Below are 20018 nucleotides of genomic sequence, written 5' to 3' on the forward strand. Positions count from 1 at the left end.
ACAGAGCGCATGTGTTATGTGTAATGCGACTTATAGCATATAATGTTAATGTTTACAGCAGCTGCTGGTCAACATCCCATTCAACCCTACTAATGACGTCCTGCCAGATCGCACTGATTGGGCCAAGTTGCAGAATGGCCAGATCCTTATAATGTTGCCCTATATATGAGGGGATACATCTATAGCTAGATCTATATATAGGTTATGTTATCAAGATTTTTTTTCCAGCACAGTAATTATTTGATTTTAATGTAAACCATAGACAATACCAATCTCCACATAAACATGTGTTTTCCAGTGAGTGATTTATGCCTCCTGAACCCATGTGGCAGCCGCGGTGTCTGTGTGTCCAGTGCAGAAGGAATAGTTAGCTGTACATGTCGGACTGGTTACACTGGTGTCACTTGTGAGAGAGGTAATGTTACTTTGTGACCCTTCAGTAATTGTATTTCTGCACACAGTAAAGGTGACAAATTGTAAATGTCCCATGTCATGAATAACATGACATGGGACATGGTGCGCTTGATTGTGGAAAATATGGCTTGGGGCATGGTGCGCTTGATTGTGGAAAATATGACATGGGACATGGTGCGCTTGATTGTGGGAAATATGAAATGGGGCATGGTGCACTTGATTGTGGAAAATATGACATGGGGCATGGTGTGCTTGATTGTGGAAAAAATTATATGGGGCATGGTGCGCTTGATTGTGGAAAATATGACATGGGGCATGGTGCGCTTGATTGTGGAAAATATGACATGGGGCATGGTGTGCTTGATTTTGGATACTATGGAATGGAGGCTGGTGCACTATAATATGGTATGGTCCCCTTGATTTTGGATAATATGTCATGGGGCACAATGCAATAATTTGAAGATAATATGGCCTTGAATTTGGATAATATGGGACAGGGTGCGTGCTTATGGATAAGAACAGGTGCTATATGATAACATTCCTATTGAGTGTTATATAATGCAGAGAAGTGTATCTGTAACAGTAGTAATGCAATGCATATTGGGAAATCTAAATGAACATTTCTGGTCCGGTTACAGTTTGTGACGCATTTTATTCTCCCTGCAGATCTGCTGCCCCCTCTGTCTCTGTCGCTGGGTGCTGTGGGAGAGAACAGTGTATGGGTGTTTTGGACCCCCCCAGATGATATGTCTGGACATTTGTCAGATGGATTTGCTGTGAGCTACACAGCCCCGGATGGCTCCTCCCGGACAGACTTTGTGGAGAAGGGTAACACGGAACATGAGCTGCGAGGTCTCATCCCAGGGCGCCCCTACAACATCACCATTGTCACTGTGAAACGTAACCTGCGCCACAATGATATCAGTCGCCCACTGACCATCTCTGCCCGCACAAGTGAGACATTGTAACTGGCATAGAAAGCTTTGGGTGGTGACTCTAGACAAACAATTCCTTTCAATTTTAATTTTTTTAAAACATGAACAGATTATGGGTCAGAGAAGTCAGGCAAGTAGGCAAGCCTACGAAATGGTTACTAGCATTATAAACAAAAGTACATACTGCACTGCGCAACACTATCAAATAAAGACTATAGGGCTAGAAAGACTTTAAATGATTTGGTTATTGCATATATCTTTTTCATTCATTTTGGGGCAGTAATGAAGTAGTTCATGTGTAGAAGTCTCAGGCTGTGCTGTCTGCTCTGTATAATAGACAATATTGTGTTTTTGACACCACAGGACCACCTGCTGTGGACAGGCCACGGATTAGTTCTGCCACAGACTCTGCTATCACAGTCTCCTGGTCACTGAACCCCCACAGACATACATCTGTGGCCCACGTCCGGCTGTCCCTGCAGCACCCCAATGACAGAACACAGCAAGCAGAGCAGGAGCCATTAGCAGGAGAATACACCTTCAGGTGAGCATGAGAAAGACCACATCCATATATACCTGCATAATGGCCACGTGATTCCCATATATAACTAAGAATAAAACTTCTCATTATTGATGTCTTTACTATCCACAGAGACTTACAGCCTGGAGAGAAATACACAATTCTAATCAGCACCTTAAGCATTTCTGACCCTGGCAACCCACCCTCAGAGAGCCTCCCCGGTGCACCCCTGGTAGCTTGGACACGTAAGACCACCGCCAGTGGCTTGGCATGGGGACAATTAAGTTACTGTGGACAATGGGCCTTATTCAGATCTGAGCACAGTACAAATTTTTTCGGAAAATGGGTAAAACCATGTGCCCTGCAGGTGGGGCAGATGTAAAATGTATAGAGAGAGTCAGATTTGTGTGAGTTATTTTGTTTCTGTGCAGGGTAAATACTGGCTGCATTATTTTAACACTGCAATTTAGATATCTGTTTCACCACACCCCATCCAAATTTAACTCTCTTTGCACAGGTTACATCTGCCCCACCTGCAGTGCACATGGTTTGCCCATTTTCCAAACAAATTTGTACTGAGCTCAGATCTGAATAAGGCCCATTGAGAGAATGCATAGAGCAGGCCTGGGCAACCTGTGGCTCTCCAGCTGTTGTGGGACTACAAGTCCTAGCATACCCTGACACAGTTTTGTTATTAAGGAATGCGGTACTTGTGTATTATAGCGGCGCCCATCGCATCGCATACAATGCCATACAATGCGATTAAAAATTGTATAAGCACCCTAATGGGTGCTTACAATGTTAAATGCACCCCCACGCCACCCGCCCACTATAAACGTGAACCCGAAGCGTGGCGAGCGCAGCGAGCCCGCGAGGGGCGGCGGTACGTGTCCTACGACCTTTTCATACCCCCACTATCCTCGTCGGCGTGGAGTTGAGAATATAAAGTGTGGCGAGCGCAGCGAGCCAACAAGCCCGAAGCGTGGCAAGGGGACGCGGATACCTGTGAAGCCCACGAGGGGACGCGGATACCTGTGAAGGTATCTGCGTCCTCTCGCGGGGCTTGCTGCGCTCGCCACGCTTCGGGCTCACTTTATATTCTCAACTCCACGCCGACGTGGATAGTGGGGGTATGAAAAGGTCATAGGACGCGTACCGCCGCCCCTCGCGGGCTCGCTGCGCTCACCGCGCTTCAAGTTCACGTTTATAGTGGGGGGTGGCGTGGGGGTGCATTTAGCATTGTAAGCACCCATTAGGGTGCTTATACAATTTTCCATTGTATAGGGGGCAAAATGTGTCGAATCGCATGCCATTGGGTGTATGGCATGCGATGCGATTCGATAAAAACATCGTACGACCAACATCGGGGGCGCCGCTATAATACACAAGTACCAGGAATGCTAAAGCTGTGGCAATGCATGCTGGGATGAGTAGTTTCATAGCAGCTGTAGGTCCACAGATTGGCCAGGCCTGGCATCTAGACCTGCATTCACCACCTATTAACACTGAAGGTCCTATATTTGGTGCTAATGATGTCAGGAGCCAGGTGTATTTCTGCTTAGGTCACATACAATATACAAGTGTTGCATATCAGCTCAGTCTCCTGGCGCATCCTACTCACATCGCGTTGCTGTGTGGCGTATTGAGGCTAGATGTATATAGCTGGTAATTCCATGAAAGCTGGCTCATAAAACATTGCCTATATGAGAACTACCTCTGGTTATAAGATGCAAATGAAATGCTCACACCTTTGCTTCACCCTTACTTGGCGTGTGTTCACTTTTGGAGCACGCACAGCATGAAATCATGCAAGATACACTCTGCAAATGGGCATATGTACTAATCTGCATCAAGCCCAAGAGAGCTACATCTGGGCTGCATCTCACACCACATAGTACTGGGGGCAGCTGGTTAGCACATATAAACATACATGCAAAGATGTATATAACATATGTGATGCTGCAGGTCCCTGGGGATCGGCAGTGCTGTGTTCCTCACAGCGGCTGCTGCACTTTGGACGCAGCATTAGGCTTCACTCTCCTTCAAAGCCTGCCCACAGATACCTAGCCAATGGGAGCCTGGGGGCGGGCTTAGATTGCTGCCGGAGTCCGGGTGCGCATGGCTTCTGTTATACACAGCGCTGCCGTCCCAGGATAAAACAAGCCAGCATATATATTACATATATCCCTACATGTATGTTTATATGTGCTCTCCAGCTTCCTTTTGCCCAGTGTGATCTGAGCTCCAGCCGCCACTGGCTTCATCCATGGTTATTAAGCTATGGGTGCACTAAAAGCAGGCATGGCGGTGTTAGGAGTATATAAGTGAATCTGGGGGCCGTTGCACGGGGACATACCTTCTATTGTCTGTGTCTCTAGATCAGCATGTACAATTTATTTATCACACATAGTTATAATGATAACATCCAGTCTTTCCCCCCACCAGGCCCACTCCCCCCCAGTAACCTCTCAGCTGTGCTGGTCACAACCAGCACTGTGCACCTGAACTGGGACACTCCTCCTGCTGGCTCGGTGGATGGCTACATATTCAATGTGACGCACAATCACAGCACTAAGAGCCGCTATGTGCCGATTGGACAGATGACATCGTACACTGTGCGAGATCTCCAGCCCAGCCAGAGATACCGGATTACAGTGACTGCTCTGCGCAATACACCACAAGGCCCAGTGAATAGCGATTCCAAGAACCTGCGAATACAGACCTGTAAGGGATGTTATACAATGTGGTTATCTGGTGTCATATAAATATTCAGAATATTTATGGTGCATGTACTATCATTTTCTATGTATCCTGCAGTGCAGAGGGAGGGACCTCAGGAGCGCCGCTGGCCCCCTCCCAGGATTTTAAGGAACAGACCCCCTCCACAAACTCCTCCAGAAGTTCGGATGCTGACTGAACGGGGCCCACCCCATGCTGAGACCCCACAGGCCCACAAGTAAATATACATTGTTCTGTCATCTTTTAGCTCATTCTACTTTGAATGAAATACAATCTATGCCTTAGACCAGGGGAACCAAATAGACTTCAGGAGCTGCACATTGCAGGCTTCCAACCTTGGAGGAACGCATACAGTATAACTCTTAGGGGTGTATTCAATGCTTTCTGCATTTGCTGCCTGCTCGCTGTCACAGCTCACAGGGTCAGTATTCAACTGACCCCCTGCACACGCCGTTTCCCCCTCACTGGGTTATTGGAACGATGGGGAAACTGCATGTCGGGCAGCTAAATGCAGCGAGGCTTGTGGCTAAATGCAGCAGGCTCTCTGTATTAGCCAAGAGCCTTGCTGTTTGGGGGAATCCTTGCTGTCCTCTGACAGCGAGGATTTCCCCTGTGCGTTGAATAGGGTGAGTGGCCGGCGCGGGGGTTAAACGGCGAGGATCGCTTGTGTTTGGTGATCCCTGCTGTTTAACCCCCTGGCTGGCCGCAATGAATACAGCCCTTAGTCTTAGGTAGTAGTTAGAACCATATGTTTCATGTAACCAGATTTGACAACAGCTTTTGAAAGTTAGAAATTTGTCTGTAACCGGCACACCGTGACTGCTGTGACCATGCGTTATGTCCACACAGTATGTTCTGTTTTATAATACACTGAACTGCATGTTCCCCTAGCTCTTATACAGTATATTATAGGGCTGTAAGCCAAGTTATTGGGGCATAAAGCAGAGAATAGGCAAACCACTTGGCAAGAAACAGGAATTAGCTCAGGTCCACAGGTGAGAAACCAGAGAGCCGCAGCTGGCTCTTCAGATACCGATTTCCCATCAATCACTCAGTCTGTCCTTTCCCGTTTTATTCTCATTACAGATTCACAGAGCTGACAGATGGGCGAAGGCATATTACTGCCAGGTACAGTCCCCATAAGAATAAGTCCATCAAAATTACAAAAGGTGAGTGCAATCCTGTACGGTGCAGCAAGGGGGCGTATGCACAATGCAATCAAACTTTCGCATTGATTCTTTTGTTGGGTTTCAGAACCCGAGGCTCCAATCAGAATTGAGAATACAGAAGAGATGCCAATCCCTATGAGACAAGCACTGAACCTGCAAGACCCTGACCTTAGTAACAGAGATGGTATGTGAGAGGCTGAACTTACATGAAGGTCCTCTATAAATAAATATGCTGTATCTAAGTTTTATATAGGGGTGGTTCGGACACAAGCTTACTACATCAGTTTTACAGGATTCTCCGCTACCTATGTGTGCAGTTGGGGCTCCTGTTTCTTCTGCCTCCTGATTGTGTTGTTTCCTGCCTGTTTCATTTCCCTCCTCACTTTTTGTTAGACCATTGCAATATCAATCACTCAAATGGACAGGTCACGGCCTCTAACAAAGGAGCACACTCATATCTTGTTACAACAACATTCAATAATCTGATCGACGAAGAACTGTGGACCTCTTAGACAAGCAGGAAATTAATATTGAATACAGTAAGGTGATCTGATCCCTAGTCATATGCGCCTTATGCAACAGTCAAGCTGTAAGAAGACGAGGGTGTGGATAATAAGTTATGTCACACTCTGGGAGAGAAACTGATGAAAGCGATATTGGGTAGTTGGAGCCGACAGGATAGAGCCAGAGATTGGACATATGGGGGCGAAGGAGAGGGAGTAGTTAAGAGTGATGTCCAAGCACTCCCAATCTGGAACCACAACCACATCCACTAAATTATCTCTGTAGTAGAGGAATATAAAGCAATGGCCCATTGGTGAGCATCTACTCCCACAATGCCCAATCACAAACCTTTTCAGTGCCTGGCAAAATAATTGGGTGTTGAACAACAAAACCTTATGCATCAAGTCTGTCAGCTTTCAAATGTTGTTATTGCGTGTGAGATAAAGGGGGGTTTCCAAACCAAGATAACAACTGTCAGAACGTCCTGACAGTCAGAATCCAGGGCCATTTTCGCTCAGCTCAACTGTAACTCGACAGCCGTAATTCAATGTTCTGGCTGTCGAGTGTCGTTAAAAAAAACGGCAGTGAATTCGACAATCTGCAGCCGTTTCTGACAAAACAGATCCAACTAGTTTTAAAGTCGGATCTGTTTTGTCATAATCTGCCATAAACTGCATAGGCGACGGGCGCTATTTCCGCAGGTGGAAATAGCAGCCGGGATTGAATACCGCCCAAAGACAGCCTGATTTATGTGGTAAAGCAGTGGTAGCTGGCTGTTCAATCTAGTGGCTGATATTTTGTCTACGCAATGGCGTAGCTACGTTTTGGGCGCCCCTCCGCCGCCGCCCTGCCAAGCACCCGCCGCCCATGCAAACCCCCCCCCCCCCAATCCCCCACAGCCTTACCTATCTCGCTGGTCCTGGTGGTTCCGTTCTTAACTTCTACTGCTGAGGACCACCACAAAATGGCCACCCCCATTCAGCAGACAGTTTCAGAGAACTGTGTGCTATATGGGGGCAGCCATTTTGTGGTAGTCCTCAGTAGAAGAACGGAGCCGGCGGGACCAGCGAGAAAGGTAAGTCTGCGGGGGATTGGGGGGGGGTGTAACTATAGCACCTCAGCCCCCGGCGCCCCCACATGCACAGCGCCCCCCCGCGCGGTGGCGGGGGCTGCGGTGCTATAGTTATGCCGCTGTGTCTACCAGTTTTATACTAAGGGGGTTATTCTGGTTGGTTTGCAAAAGCGAACGCCTTTTTTAACTCTTTGAAGTCCAACATCTAGTCAGCCCTAGCACTAGTAGCAGATCCAATGGTGAACCACTTTAAAATAAGAACATCAACATTCAATGTAGACCAGGGGTAGCCAACTCCAGTCTTCGACAGCTACCAACAGTTCACATTTTCCAGGTCTCCTCACAGAATCACAAGTGAAGTAATTAGCTCCACCTGTGGATCTCTAGTAATTTGGCATTGAGCAAAGAGTGCACCTGCTCGGTGGTCTGGAAAACATGAACTGTTGGTAGCTCTCGAGGACTGGAGTTGGTTACCTCTGATGTAGACTATTTATGAATTTTTAAAAAAAATAATAATAATTAAAACATTTAAACCAGACTGAATTAAAAAAAAAATGTGGACTGCAAAAGGTTAATGGACAAAACCCCCTAAATTCACGTGACTCCATGGACAGTATTGCTGCACCAGAGTCATGTATTAAATTCTGATGGAGGGGTGGCATCCAACAGAGCAATTCAAGGGATGGTCCATTGGGGTGGGCACAGCTGCCAGCACTGACATTACTTTTATGTGGTTCAGTCATTTTGACAGGCTGATAACTAGTCTGGTAATATACTGCTGGTGCTGAAGTTTAATAATCACAAACATCTCCATCATTAAGTCGGTGTGTCTAGGTGCCCAGGTGCTTCCGCTGGCAGACTAGGCAGGTTACTATCCTAAAGTGCAGGCATAGAGGCCAAAGGGCATAGTGCTCTAGGTGTCCTGGTGCTCTGATTCTCTTCATGGGCCACATGCACCAAGCGTCAAAAAGCAATAAAGTGGACAGTGATAAACAACCAGCTAGCGATGGCCATCGTTGCCATTGCCATCGATGGCAATTCTGCAACTGGCCATCGATAGTGCTGAACTATGCAATGGATGACCATCCATATTTTTACATATGGATGGTCATCCATTGTGTTTGATTGATTGGCCTCTGGGCCAATCAAAATACGGGGAGCGAGGTTGCGTGGGTGTCAGGGACGGAGCTATGCTCCGTGCCCCGGGACTTTGAAAAAAAAAAAGAAAAAGCAAAACATTGCGGTTTCATCGATGGAGGGAAACCATCTGGTTCTCCCCCATTGCTGGCAAAAGTATTCAACATCGGGCATAAACCATCAATGATTTCAAATCATCAATGGTTTATGGCTATCCCTACAACCAGCCAATCAGCCCCTAACTGCCATTTTCAAACAGGATGCCAGATGTATTAAGCCTGGCGAAGAGATAAACTGAAGATAAAGTGGAAGGAGAAAGCACCAGCCAATCAGCTGTGTTTAAATATGACAGTTGGGAGTTGATTGGCTGGTGCGTTATCTCCTTCCAATTTATCTCCAGTTTATATATTCCCCAGGCTTAATTCATCTGCCCCCCAGCCTGTAAAATGAGTTAGGAGCGGATTTGCTGGGGAGCATTATGTGCTTTACAGACAATGCTCCACTGTGTATCGGGTGTAATTCTCATGAAGAAAGTACTCCTATTGTTGGGCTGCTTTCGTTCTAAACGCATTATCTAACAGGTAATTGTATCATTTCCATTTTCAACTAAGGAGGATGGTCCCGCAAGCCAAGGTCTGCCCTGACTGGTCAGGCCATGTCGGATCTCACTACAGCCAGTAGGATGTAATACATTCTAGAAAAGTTGTCCATTGTTTCATTACGGTCATCTTCATTTGTAAAACTATCATTACATAACATGGTTATATCTCAGATATTATGTTGCTATTGTATTATTTGGGCTGTTAGAATGATAGCATTTATGGGTAGGTGTGTACAGTATATGTCACAGGTCTTCAACCTGTGGCCCTCCAGATGTTGTGGAACTACATGTCCCAGCATACCCTGACAGTTTTGTCATGCTCTTATAGGAAAAAATGTGGCAATGCATGCTGGGACATGTAGTTTCACAACATCTGGAGGGCCACAGGTTGAAGACCCATGGTATGTCATAGCTACAAAAAAACATTAATGAGAACAAAAAGTGCCTGCCAAACGTATTATGCGAATGGTCTGATTCAGCCGTTTTAGACATATGGACCTAAAATTGCTGCATAAGTGGGCACCTCTGATTGTGTGAGAATATTTCCCAGACCGCTGAGCTGCCTTGGTATTCAGTATTTCAGCATTCAGACCAATGAGCAGGTTTGTTACTACAGTACCTATCCTCTTACAGGTGAACAAGGAGGCTGCCTGGAAACGCCATGTATTAATGGAGGCACCTGTGTTAATGGAGAGGTTTGTGACTGTCCAACAGGATTCAAGGGGTACCAGTGCCAGCTGGGTATGTATACTGGCATGATTTGTTTTCATTTTACATGGTAAAATATGACCGAGACTGTACACGTATGTACATGTTACTGTTGTGAGAACCCTCACTATAGGGGACATGGATTTAAAGGTCTGCATTACATGGTAGTTTAGCTCATTTATCCGGTGTTTCTCTTTTGTGCCCATGAGAACAGTCTTTACCATGATCCCTTATGAAGTTCCATTCAAGCTGCTTTTTATTCAGTCCAATGTAAAGTAGAGCAAGACTGTGGTGAATGTGATGTATGTGCTGTAGTCATCCCCATATTATGTGTGCACGGGGAGCGGGACTGCCACTCTCTGCAGCCTGCACATCTGCAGTAATAAGTGGGTATACGGTCATTAGGTTAAAAGTGTCTAGGTGGACAATCAAAAGGTTGACAGGAGTTTTTCATGTTTTTTTTTTGCTTTTTAAACCGACTTCACAGTTTACCATCCCAGAGGGCATAGAGGAAAAATAGTGGGCTTGGCACTGTGGCCAAAGTAGGGGAAGCGGTACACTTATACCATGACCATGCCGACACAGACACATAAAAAACCTCATGTCGACCATTTGCCAGTGTCAACTTTTCGACAATTTTTTACGTGTCAACCTTTTGACTGTTAACCAATGGTTGTCCACCTAATGACCCATACCAATAAGTGTCATACTTGTAGTGTGCAGTCTCCTACGTTTGACTCATTGAGTGACTGTAAATTCCCCAGTATAATTATTTTAGCTGCTGTATATTGTTAAATCCTCCAGTCCCGCTGGCCAGGTCTGGATCTAGTTGTCCAGCAACAAGGGCAATGATATTCCAGTATATGAATTGTTTTGTTGATGGGTCGCTGGAGAGCGGTGACTCATCTGGCTGTAACACGTTGCTGTGTGACTGTGTGTTTATTGCTGTATAGAAAAGTGTGAGTAGTTGCAGAGGGTGACATCTTTGTCCTCCAGCCTGCAGAAAGGAGACATTTGCCTGCACCAGACTGTTCTCTGAAACACTGTCACATCCTGTGTGGGAGGGAGGAGTCTGTCACCACCTGTAAGTAATTATCCCTGACCATCCAGTGTAAGGTGCAGAACAGGCTGTTCCATGCAGAGCACAGCACAGGGAGAGTGCATGCTCTCCAGAGTCTTTGGTCCGAGTTGGCAGGAGACCCTGGTCTGCATAATGAACTAGCAAATGTCAGTGCTGCACTGATCAAAGGGATTTATCATTTTAGTATGTGCTGTTTTGCCAACTCATATAATTGCGATGTAACCCGTTGTATAATGTCTGTGGTGCATTACAGCTGTGCAGTGATCAGCAAATATCAGGATATTTATCATTCTAGCATGTTTCCATTAAAGATGGTGTTTAGTTAGAGAAATGCACTGTCTATTAGCATGGCTGAAGCCATAATGACAAACTATATAGTTTTTTTTGGTGTAGATGTGACTTATTTAAAGAGGATCTGCTTCCGCATACTATTATTTATTTATAAACTGTTTCTTATATAGCGCATACATATTCCGGAGCGCTTAAGAGTATAGTTTAACACTCGCATCAGTCCCTGCACCAGCGGAGCTTACAATCTATATTGCCTACCACATATACACGCACACAGACATTGTAGGGTTAATTTTGTTGGGAGCCAATTAACCTACCAGTATATTTTTGGATTGTGGGAGGAAACCGGAGTACCCGGGGGAAACCCATGCAAGTACGGGGAGAATATACAAACTCTGCACATTTAGGGCTAATTATCAGCTATTGATGGGACTCACCGAAAATACCAGTATCCTGCTGTATAGAGTGTAAAGGGAAGGTCTAGCAACCCTATTGTTCCTGTCAGAGAATCAACCCTGAAAGCTTTCTATGCCCAAAACAACAGAAAGGATCCATCCCAACCATCCCCTGCTCTGCTACTGATGTGATTGTACATTCCTGTCTTGTGCAGGTACAGACGGGTATACAAGGTACAGCAGGACGTGTGCTACAGGGAGATCTGTGAAGGCACAGTCAGAGGCAGACAAAGTGAGTATGGATATCAATACCAAACTAATCAGTCACACATTGTTTGGTACATTATTGTGTTAGAAATATTGAAAATATCAGTATTTTATTCAACAGAACTTGGAAAAGTTGGGAAATAAATTTATTAAAAAAACGCTATCAGTATTTGTTTGTATGATCATCATCATGACCATGTGGAAATATGACTTCCACATGGTCTCCATTGCTGTGCTGTCATTTACATTATGTCATAAAATGAGCTCAGTGGGAATGAATACTAATGAGTGATCATGGGGGAGGTGCAGAAGCCTGCATTCAGTTGCACACTGTAGTGTACAGTATGAAGCTGCCTAGACTGGCAACAATACAGTGTGAATCGCGCCTCAGCATACTGTGCCACTGAATACTGTAGAAGAGAGTTGTTGTTTTTTTCCTATAAAGGGAAGAAGTGACACATCAAATCAATTTATTGAATAAAAAAATAATAAATACATTAAAAAATCAACAGAATTGTGTGCCCCTCTTGGGATCAAACCCAAGACACACGCATTGTAATACCCACTAGGCCATAACCATCTGCAAAAATCAGACACCAGGGCCGGTATCCTACAGTATACAGCATAAAGAGAATGGCAGCACAGCATTGGAGACCATGTAAAAGTCATATTTATAAGATCCTGTACAGAAGGGAACGAGTGGCCCAGTGGATCACAGGTTTCTTTCCATTTAATAAGAACGAAACCAGGAATACTTTTAGAGATAATAAAGCTGATTTTGCAAATAAAATCCCAAACTTAGTACACAGAGTAAAGACAAAATCACGGAAAGGTGCGACAGCTATTAGAGGCATGCGCTTTACAGTTTAGGAATAGCGACATCTGGTGGACAGAAAGTAGTATTGCACATTACAATTATAATGTGACGTTACATTTATAAAGGGACTTGTAATGCAAGGACCTAGCGCAAGTTGCATGGTGCGCGCTTCACAGCAACGATGTATGTGGACACCTCTGTATGCAGACACCTTGCTATATTATGTACTTAATGAATGATCTAGATGTTATATACAGATGTCCCTGCATGCTACATAATGACTCGCCACATTGTTATGTAATTGTTGGAAGATATTGGTGTTGGACTGCATGTAAGAACATCAAACTGATCTCTATCTTCTAGAAGGTGCTAAATAAATAAGAAGTACATTCTGATTGGTTGCCCATGTGACCTAGAACTCCCATCTTAGTACATTTCCCTCTAGGAATGAGAACATGAGTGCTTGAACCACAGCAACAAGTTAATAGCGTAATTATTCTGCATTGCTGAACCTACAGTATTACTACAGATAAGTGACCGGGTGCTGCACATTGTCGCTTTTTGTTGTACAATGTTATTAAATACGGCTCACTGAGTAGTCTGAACCTTTTCAATCTAACATGTCCCCTATGAGATAGCCATAAGGTCTCCGAATGATAATTCATATTGGCTAGGGCTGGCTTCATCATCTCACAGTACTATAGATTGTAACAAGGTTACATACGAATTTGTTAGTCAGAAATATTTCCATTGTTTTCCAGAGATAAGAGTCCCAAGTAAGCTTTGAAGATCAGGAACGGTAAGTAACTGAAGTTGTGCACATATTTTCCATATGGCCAAACTATATTCATTTAAAATCTGGAATGTTATCTATGATGACGTAATGAAAAGGGAATACTCTACTTCTGGTACTCTTCCCAAGAATCCCTGATTCACTTTCCTAAACTCATGAATGCCGGGAATCTCCTAATGACACTTTGTTCAGTGGCGTAACTACTGTAAGGCAGCCCCAGCAGCCGCTTGGGGGAGCAAGAGGCAGCGGGGTCTGTGTGGGCGCCAGCACCCGCTCAACGCACTGACATGCTGCTGCCTGCCGCTGCCTGCTGGCTGAGCACCGGAGGGGAGTCAGCCATGACAGAGACGACAAATCCACCCACTGATTTAATTGACTGTACACAGAGCTGGCTATTGGCTACTATGTAAAGGATGGGTGTGCGAATGGGCGTGCTAGGGCGGCCTCTCCCGCGTCTGAGCCAAGGGAAGCAGATGTGTCTGCTGGTCTCTCTGCCTCTCTACTGTTTCAGCTTCTCCGCTGGGGAAACACGCTGGAGAGGAGCCCAGGGGGCGCCACAAACTTTTTGGCAGGGGGGAGCAAAATATATAGTTACGCCACTGACTTTGTTTTTTTATTTGTCCACATCACACATTTGCCTAAATTAATTTCTCGCCCCATACTACAGAAACCATGATAATCTCATTCACATCTCTCCCAGTAACGCAGCCCCTCTCTCGTGTCCTCTGAAATGCCAGATAGATCTAATAAACAAGTCTTCCCATGACTTCATCTACAACTCCCTGAGTTGTAGCCATCACCAAACCTGTATTTCCTACTGACACTTCTCCCGCAAGTCTGTCAGGTGGGGTCCTCACATTCTCATACATCGTGGCCTGGAGGTCACCATGGTGGTAGTGTTGGGTCCTTCGGTCTTCCAGTTATTCCTACAAATTCATACTTTCTTTAACATTTTCTTTAATTCCCTATATTCAAAGCTCTTTCTATTTGCTTCTTCCACCTTCATGTCACGCAGCTGCCATTTACTGTCCCCCTGGCTCTCCCTCCAATATTCTTGACATTTGCATCCAGGCTCACTGTCTTCAGATCTTCCCTCCATTACCTTAGGTCAGGGCTTGACAAATTTTTTAAAAATTCAGGAGCCAGGATGAAAGTGTAGGAGCCAGTCAAACTAAGGGTGCGGCGACAGGCCGGGCGATTCTCCCATGGGAACGCCCAGCGTTCATGGGTGTTCCCATGCAATCGCCCGGTGACGTGAGTGGGGGCCCGCCCACTTCCTCCCGAGGGTGCACACATATCTAAGTGACCTGAGAGTCACTTTAGATATGTGTGGACCTTTGCCATCATTCGTTGGAGTTCCCCAGAGCCTGGGAATGGATATTTGGGGGAGCAGGGCTACAAATCATCCAGAGTATAGCATTCCAAGTGTGGTGAGTGTTTGCATGTGTTTAAAGAGGGGGTGGATCCAATGGTCAAGGGGTGTGGCTTAATCTTGGGCTGCGGAGGGCTGTTAAATAAAATTCCATGGAAACAAGATTTGTTTTGTGGGGTGGGGTGGGGGTGTTCTGTTTACTCAGAAATGGCCCTTGCGTAAGCCACTGGTCGCAGCCTTGTAAGTAAGATGAGCTCAGGGACATGGAGCTGCTGCTCTGCCCGGCCGGACACTACTTGCTTTCTCCATCTCCCTCCTCACCCACATTTCTACACAGTGGTCCTGTATATACTCCTTCTTATGGACACTTAAGTTACTCCTTCCTTAACATTTGAGCATTTTTAACTTGTTCTATCTGCTCTTCCTCAGCTCCCATCTCATTCATTTCTGTCTCCTCCAATACACTTCTACCCCCATGTAAATGTATTTGCCCCTTCTCCCTCTATCTTCTGCACAACAGCACCAAATGCCCTTCTCCCCATGCAGATGCCCTCACTCCTATGCAAACCCCCTGTACCACTTCCCCCCAACATACTGTACTGCTCATTTTACTAACCTTCATGTAATGAAAACATCTTACCCAAATTGCCGATTAACCCTCCTTGCACCGCTGATCTGCCCACAAACAGACAGATTCTGCTTCCTCCCTCTGCGCAGTAAAATCTGGTCGCCAGGAACCAGAATCTGGTCGCCATGGCGACCTAGCCCCCGGGATTTGTCGAGCCCTGCCTTAGGTTGACTATAACATATATTGCATTTAATATAGACAGTACAGTCAGCCTTCTTACTCCCACATCAGCATTTAATCCAGGGCTGGGTAATTGCGGCCCTCCAGATGTTGAGGAACTACACATCCCAGCATGCCTTGCATCAGTTTCAGCATGGCCACATAGCAAAACTAATGCAAAGCATCCTGGGATGTGTAGTTCCTCAACATCTGGAGGGCCGCAATTGCCCAGCCCTGATCTCTCCCAATGGACCTTCTCACCCTCCCATCCAATGTACCGGTAAGTGGAAACTCACTTCTTGATCTGGTCCTCGCTCATTATGCTGATCTCTCTGATTACACGAATTCCCCTTTACACTCTATCACCATCTCTATCACCCCTTCTCCACCTACAAGGCTACCATCACTATATGTAACCTTGATGCTATTGATACTGCATCTTCTCTTCCCTGCTCAACTCACTTCTCAACCCCTTTACTTCTCTCTTGCCCTGAACAAGCCAAGAGTCTTTTCTTGGAGTTATCCTCGATTCCTGTAACCTCCTCCAAAACTTCAATCTCCCCACTCCGATCTATCCTAAACGCTGCTGTCTGACTCTTATCCAAAATGTACTACTTCTGCCTCCCCCATCCTACAGACCCCAATTCAAATTTCTCACACTACAGGCCCCCCCATACATCTGAAAAACAGTGTACCCATACATTCTAGATGGATTGTATGCAGATTGTGCGGGCCTCGGGGGGGTTGGAGGACTGGTCCTCTGGTCTGATTGGGAGCAGCACATACAATCTGTCAATAGATGGCTCATACAACCGGGGTCATTTGACGCTCCCGCCCTGACTAGCAGAGAAGAGAGGTGCAGCTTCTGAGTGGTATGTGGCAGTAAAGACGTTGGGAGCCGCAGAAGTTTCCAAGCGGCAGGCGAGCAGGCGGCTGAAGAGAGCGGTGGACGTCCTTCTGCTCAATTCTGTCACTACTCTAAAAACAGTTTTCAGGGGATTGCTGCATTCGGGCTATTTAATAATGGCATAACACAGCAGATGTGAGCAGATCGGTAGTTGCTGGCAACCTGTAAATTAAAAAAATTATAAAATAGGATTTTTGGTACTCCTATCCCTTTGATCCTAGTAGGCCAGCCCCTATTTAAATGAAGCTTCAATCATACAATAATCCAGCAGCTGGATTGTAAGACTGATTCTATGACGGATTGTGAGTACATTGTGTGTCCAAAAACCACCAAGGACTGCCGGGGAGTTGAAGGGAAAGTTGGACATAATCATGATTGTAAGCAGGTCTTTCTGATGTATGGCCACCTTTACTTACAAAGCTCTCACCGAATTCTTGTTGTCACCTCTCCCCGGCTTTCTCTTTTCCCGTATGACCTTATATTGCTTTTAACATTTTGGTTATTGCCCTCATTCTTTTCAACTGACAGTTGTTTATTTATTATGTTGTTATCGAACTATAAATTGTATACTGAATGCCAATGGTTTGTTTTCATATGGAAATTGTCTGGATTTCTCTAGTTGTTCATGTTCATCAGATCCCCAGCACAGTGGTTAGCATTATGGTCTCGTAGCACAGGGCACTATTTGTGCAGTTTGTGTGTTCTTGTGTTTGCATTGTTTACCCCTCCCCCCACAAACATACTGGCACACATCACAGCGCAATGATGTATGTGTGGATATTCTATCGCTTTTTCACATTAAATCAATTTGCAACGTAGTGTCCCTTCCTATAATTAATACGCTTGTCTTCTTTTCCAGACATAGAAATACTAGCTGCTTCTTGGGGAAGGCTTTATATGTCAAGCAGCCCCATGTGTGAGACAGAGTTTGTCTTCCCCCTTTCCCTAACTTCACGGGACCTTGCAACCTCTCTCAGCTGCAATGGCACAGCTGGTATTGGCCATGGGATAGCCAGCCGTCAATGACCTAAGGAGATGCTCTCACCCATGGCCTCCTCTACTGTGGGTCCTGTAGGGTGGCAATTTTACCCTCCTCAGCCAATGATCTACACGATCATCACTCTTCTGACTACAGGCCTGGAGGCATTTGTTCAGTACAGGATTGCTGGCTCTAGAACCAATCCCGAAAGGAATCACTTAGAGAATGCGTTTGCTACTATGAGCTAGTCACACACTCGATGACTTACAGAACTAGCACCTAGCTGATACTGCATCTGAATAAGTGGCACAAAATTCCCCATATCCTTGCTGGTTTTATTAGCTCAGACCCTGGAGACCCTCCGATTGTCACTGTGGCACAAGCAACATGTGTTTGTATGCTACAGACACCAACTTCTCTACAACGATGACCACAGGCTCCTGGTTCTGCTGCTCTGTTTGTCAATACATCTTTGCATCTTCAAGTAGAGTTTGAAATAGTGAAACTGCTCAATTATTTTTGTAGCTTAGACTGATAGGAAACACACGAGGAAAGCAATCTCAAATCAAAGCGCTCGTCTTGCAGTTTGTTAAACTATTATAGTGTTTGTGAAGACTAAAGTATTTTTCTTTGTGGGATATTACCTTTAAGTAAGGAACTGCTCCAACTGCCTCTGTGTGCATTGTCAGCAATGGTACATCCTTGACCACTGACTCCAAGGAAAAGACCACATCCCACATACTGTACAATGTAGCAGCAGCAAGTTAGAGCACGGTGCAGATCCTTTTTCACTTGTACAGGACCAGCCAGCCTCCAGGTGAGGTGACAATAGTATTCAAAGCTGCACCCTAAAAAGATTGGGCTCTAACAGTGTTAAGTTTTGCCGTCAGACAGGCACTTTGTGTTTTATAATAAATTTTATAAATAAACATTTTCTAAAACAAACTGATTTTCTTTCATTGTTTAGTTAAAATGCAATGCAATGGTGATGGGATACACTAAGCGGCTACAAACCTTTATTTCCATATATACAGAATTTGAAATGTAAGATACCAAAGCTCAGCACACATTGCGGTACACCTATTGTTTACAGGCAAAGTCCTGCGAACTAGCAGGAAAGCCAGTGCGAGGGACCGTGCATCACCATCGCTGCAGGGGATACACACAGAGCGATCAGTGCTCCATTTCTAAGCAATCTAGACAGATCTTTTAGATATGTGGCTAAAATCGCCCTGTGTGTATGCCCTTTACGTCATTAATAAAACAGTTGTTCATGCCCACTGAAAACATTTGTCTGCTGACTTATGGCAAAAATAAAGCACATCATATAGCTGTGGTTACTGCGATCTCAGGAGGCCTTTATTCCGCAGACTCTATGGTGGGGTTCTACAGACATCTCTCCTACTCAAAGCTCTATTGCTTATTTAGTAAACTGCAGTTTGTAATTAACCATAGCAACCACCTGACCATAGTAGGTTTGCAGAACTGTGTCAGTGTAAAGGTAGCAAATGAATGTAATGAATTCCTTCTAGCAATCCCTTGGTATGTAGGCAGCCCTTATAAGTTACTGCTGCAAACAAGATCCCCTTATTCAGGGCTGGGCAACACCGGCCCTCCAGATGTTAATGAACTACACATCCCAGGATGCTTTGCATTAGTTTTGCTATGTGGCCATGCTGAAACTGATGCAAGGCATGCTGGGATGTGTAGTTCATCAACATCTGGAGGGCCGGTGTTGCCCAGCCCTGCGCCTTATTGGATGTAGTAAATTGCCTTAACATAAAGGCTTGCAGTATGCACTACATCCGTGCCTCTCAGACTAGCTGCAATACCTGTGAAAATCCACTCTCTCCAAGTCACCTGGCTGCATTCATTCCTATCTGACACATTCTAAAGAGCCGCTGTTGGGCTGGAACACATGATCCATAAGCGTTCCAAAGGACCAAGTTTAAGAAACACTGCATTAGAATTTTCTGTCATGTTCCTAAAGACCACATGACATTGGTGGTCAAAACTGGGTACTTGTATAATAAATGGGCGCCCGATTTTATGATCGGGTCGGAAAAATCGCATCGCATGCGATTGACGCGATTTTCCATAGGATTCAATGTCAAATGGCCCTGTTCATTTCCCCACTATCCATGTGGGCATGGAGTTGATTTTATATAGCGTGGCGAGCGGACGCGGAATACATTTAAAGTAATCCGCGTCCCCTAGCCACGCTATATAGAATCAACTCTATGCCCACTTGGATAGTGGGGAAATGAACAGGGCCATTTTAACATTCAATCCTATGGAAAATCGCGTCGATCGACGCGATTTTACCGCAAAATCGCGTTGCATCGCATCTGATTGTATGCCTTAAGTTAAGGCATACAATCAAATAATCGGGCGCCCAGATATTACACAAGTACCCAAAACTGTAATGGACTCGCTCTAAGTCTGATACTGTGTCAGGGGCAGTCCCTGAGTAAGTGATTCATATGAGTATCTGCTAGCATTTTAGCTGTGCAGCCAGGTGAGTAGTGGG

General features: G+C 45.3%; 1 protein-coding gene across 6 annotated transcripts in view; it reads left to right on the plus strand.

The window, feature by feature from the left end:
* Positions 1–18433, plus strand: part of SNED1 (sushi, nidogen and EGF like domains 1) — a 136370-nt gene extending 117937 nt beyond the window's left edge. For all 6 annotated transcript variants that reach the window (XM_083178178.1, XM_083178179.1, XM_083178181.1 and 3 more), the window contains 13 exons: positions 299–415; positions 1081–1368; positions 1713–1893; positions 2002–2114; positions 4315–4593; positions 4687–4825; positions 5695–5777; positions 5863–5961; positions 9725–9832; positions 10796–10883; positions 11782–11858; positions 13412–13449; positions 17369–18433. In XM_083178178.1, the coding sequence (XP_083034304.1) occupies positions 299–415; positions 1081–1368; positions 1713–1893; positions 2002–2114; positions 4315–4593; positions 4687–4825; positions 5695–5777; positions 5863–5961; positions 9725–9832; positions 10796–10883; positions 11782–11858; positions 13412–13437 (1598 nt within the window). In that variant the 3' untranslated portion in view covers positions 13438–13449; positions 17369–18433. The remainder of the gene's footprint in view (positions 1–298; positions 416–1080; positions 1369–1712; positions 1894–2001; positions 2115–4314; positions 4594–4686; positions 4826–5694; positions 5778–5862; positions 5962–9724; positions 9833–10795; positions 10884–11781; positions 11859–13411; positions 13450–17368) is intronic.
* Positions 18434–20018: the final 1585 nt, after the last annotated feature.

Source organism: Crinia signifera, chromosome 3 (assembly GCF_055691185.1).
Source record: "Crinia signifera chromosome 3, ASM5569118v1, whole genome shotgun sequence".
NCBI classification, from domain to species: Eukaryota; Metazoa; Chordata; class Amphibia; order Anura; family Myobatrachidae; genus Crinia; species Crinia signifera.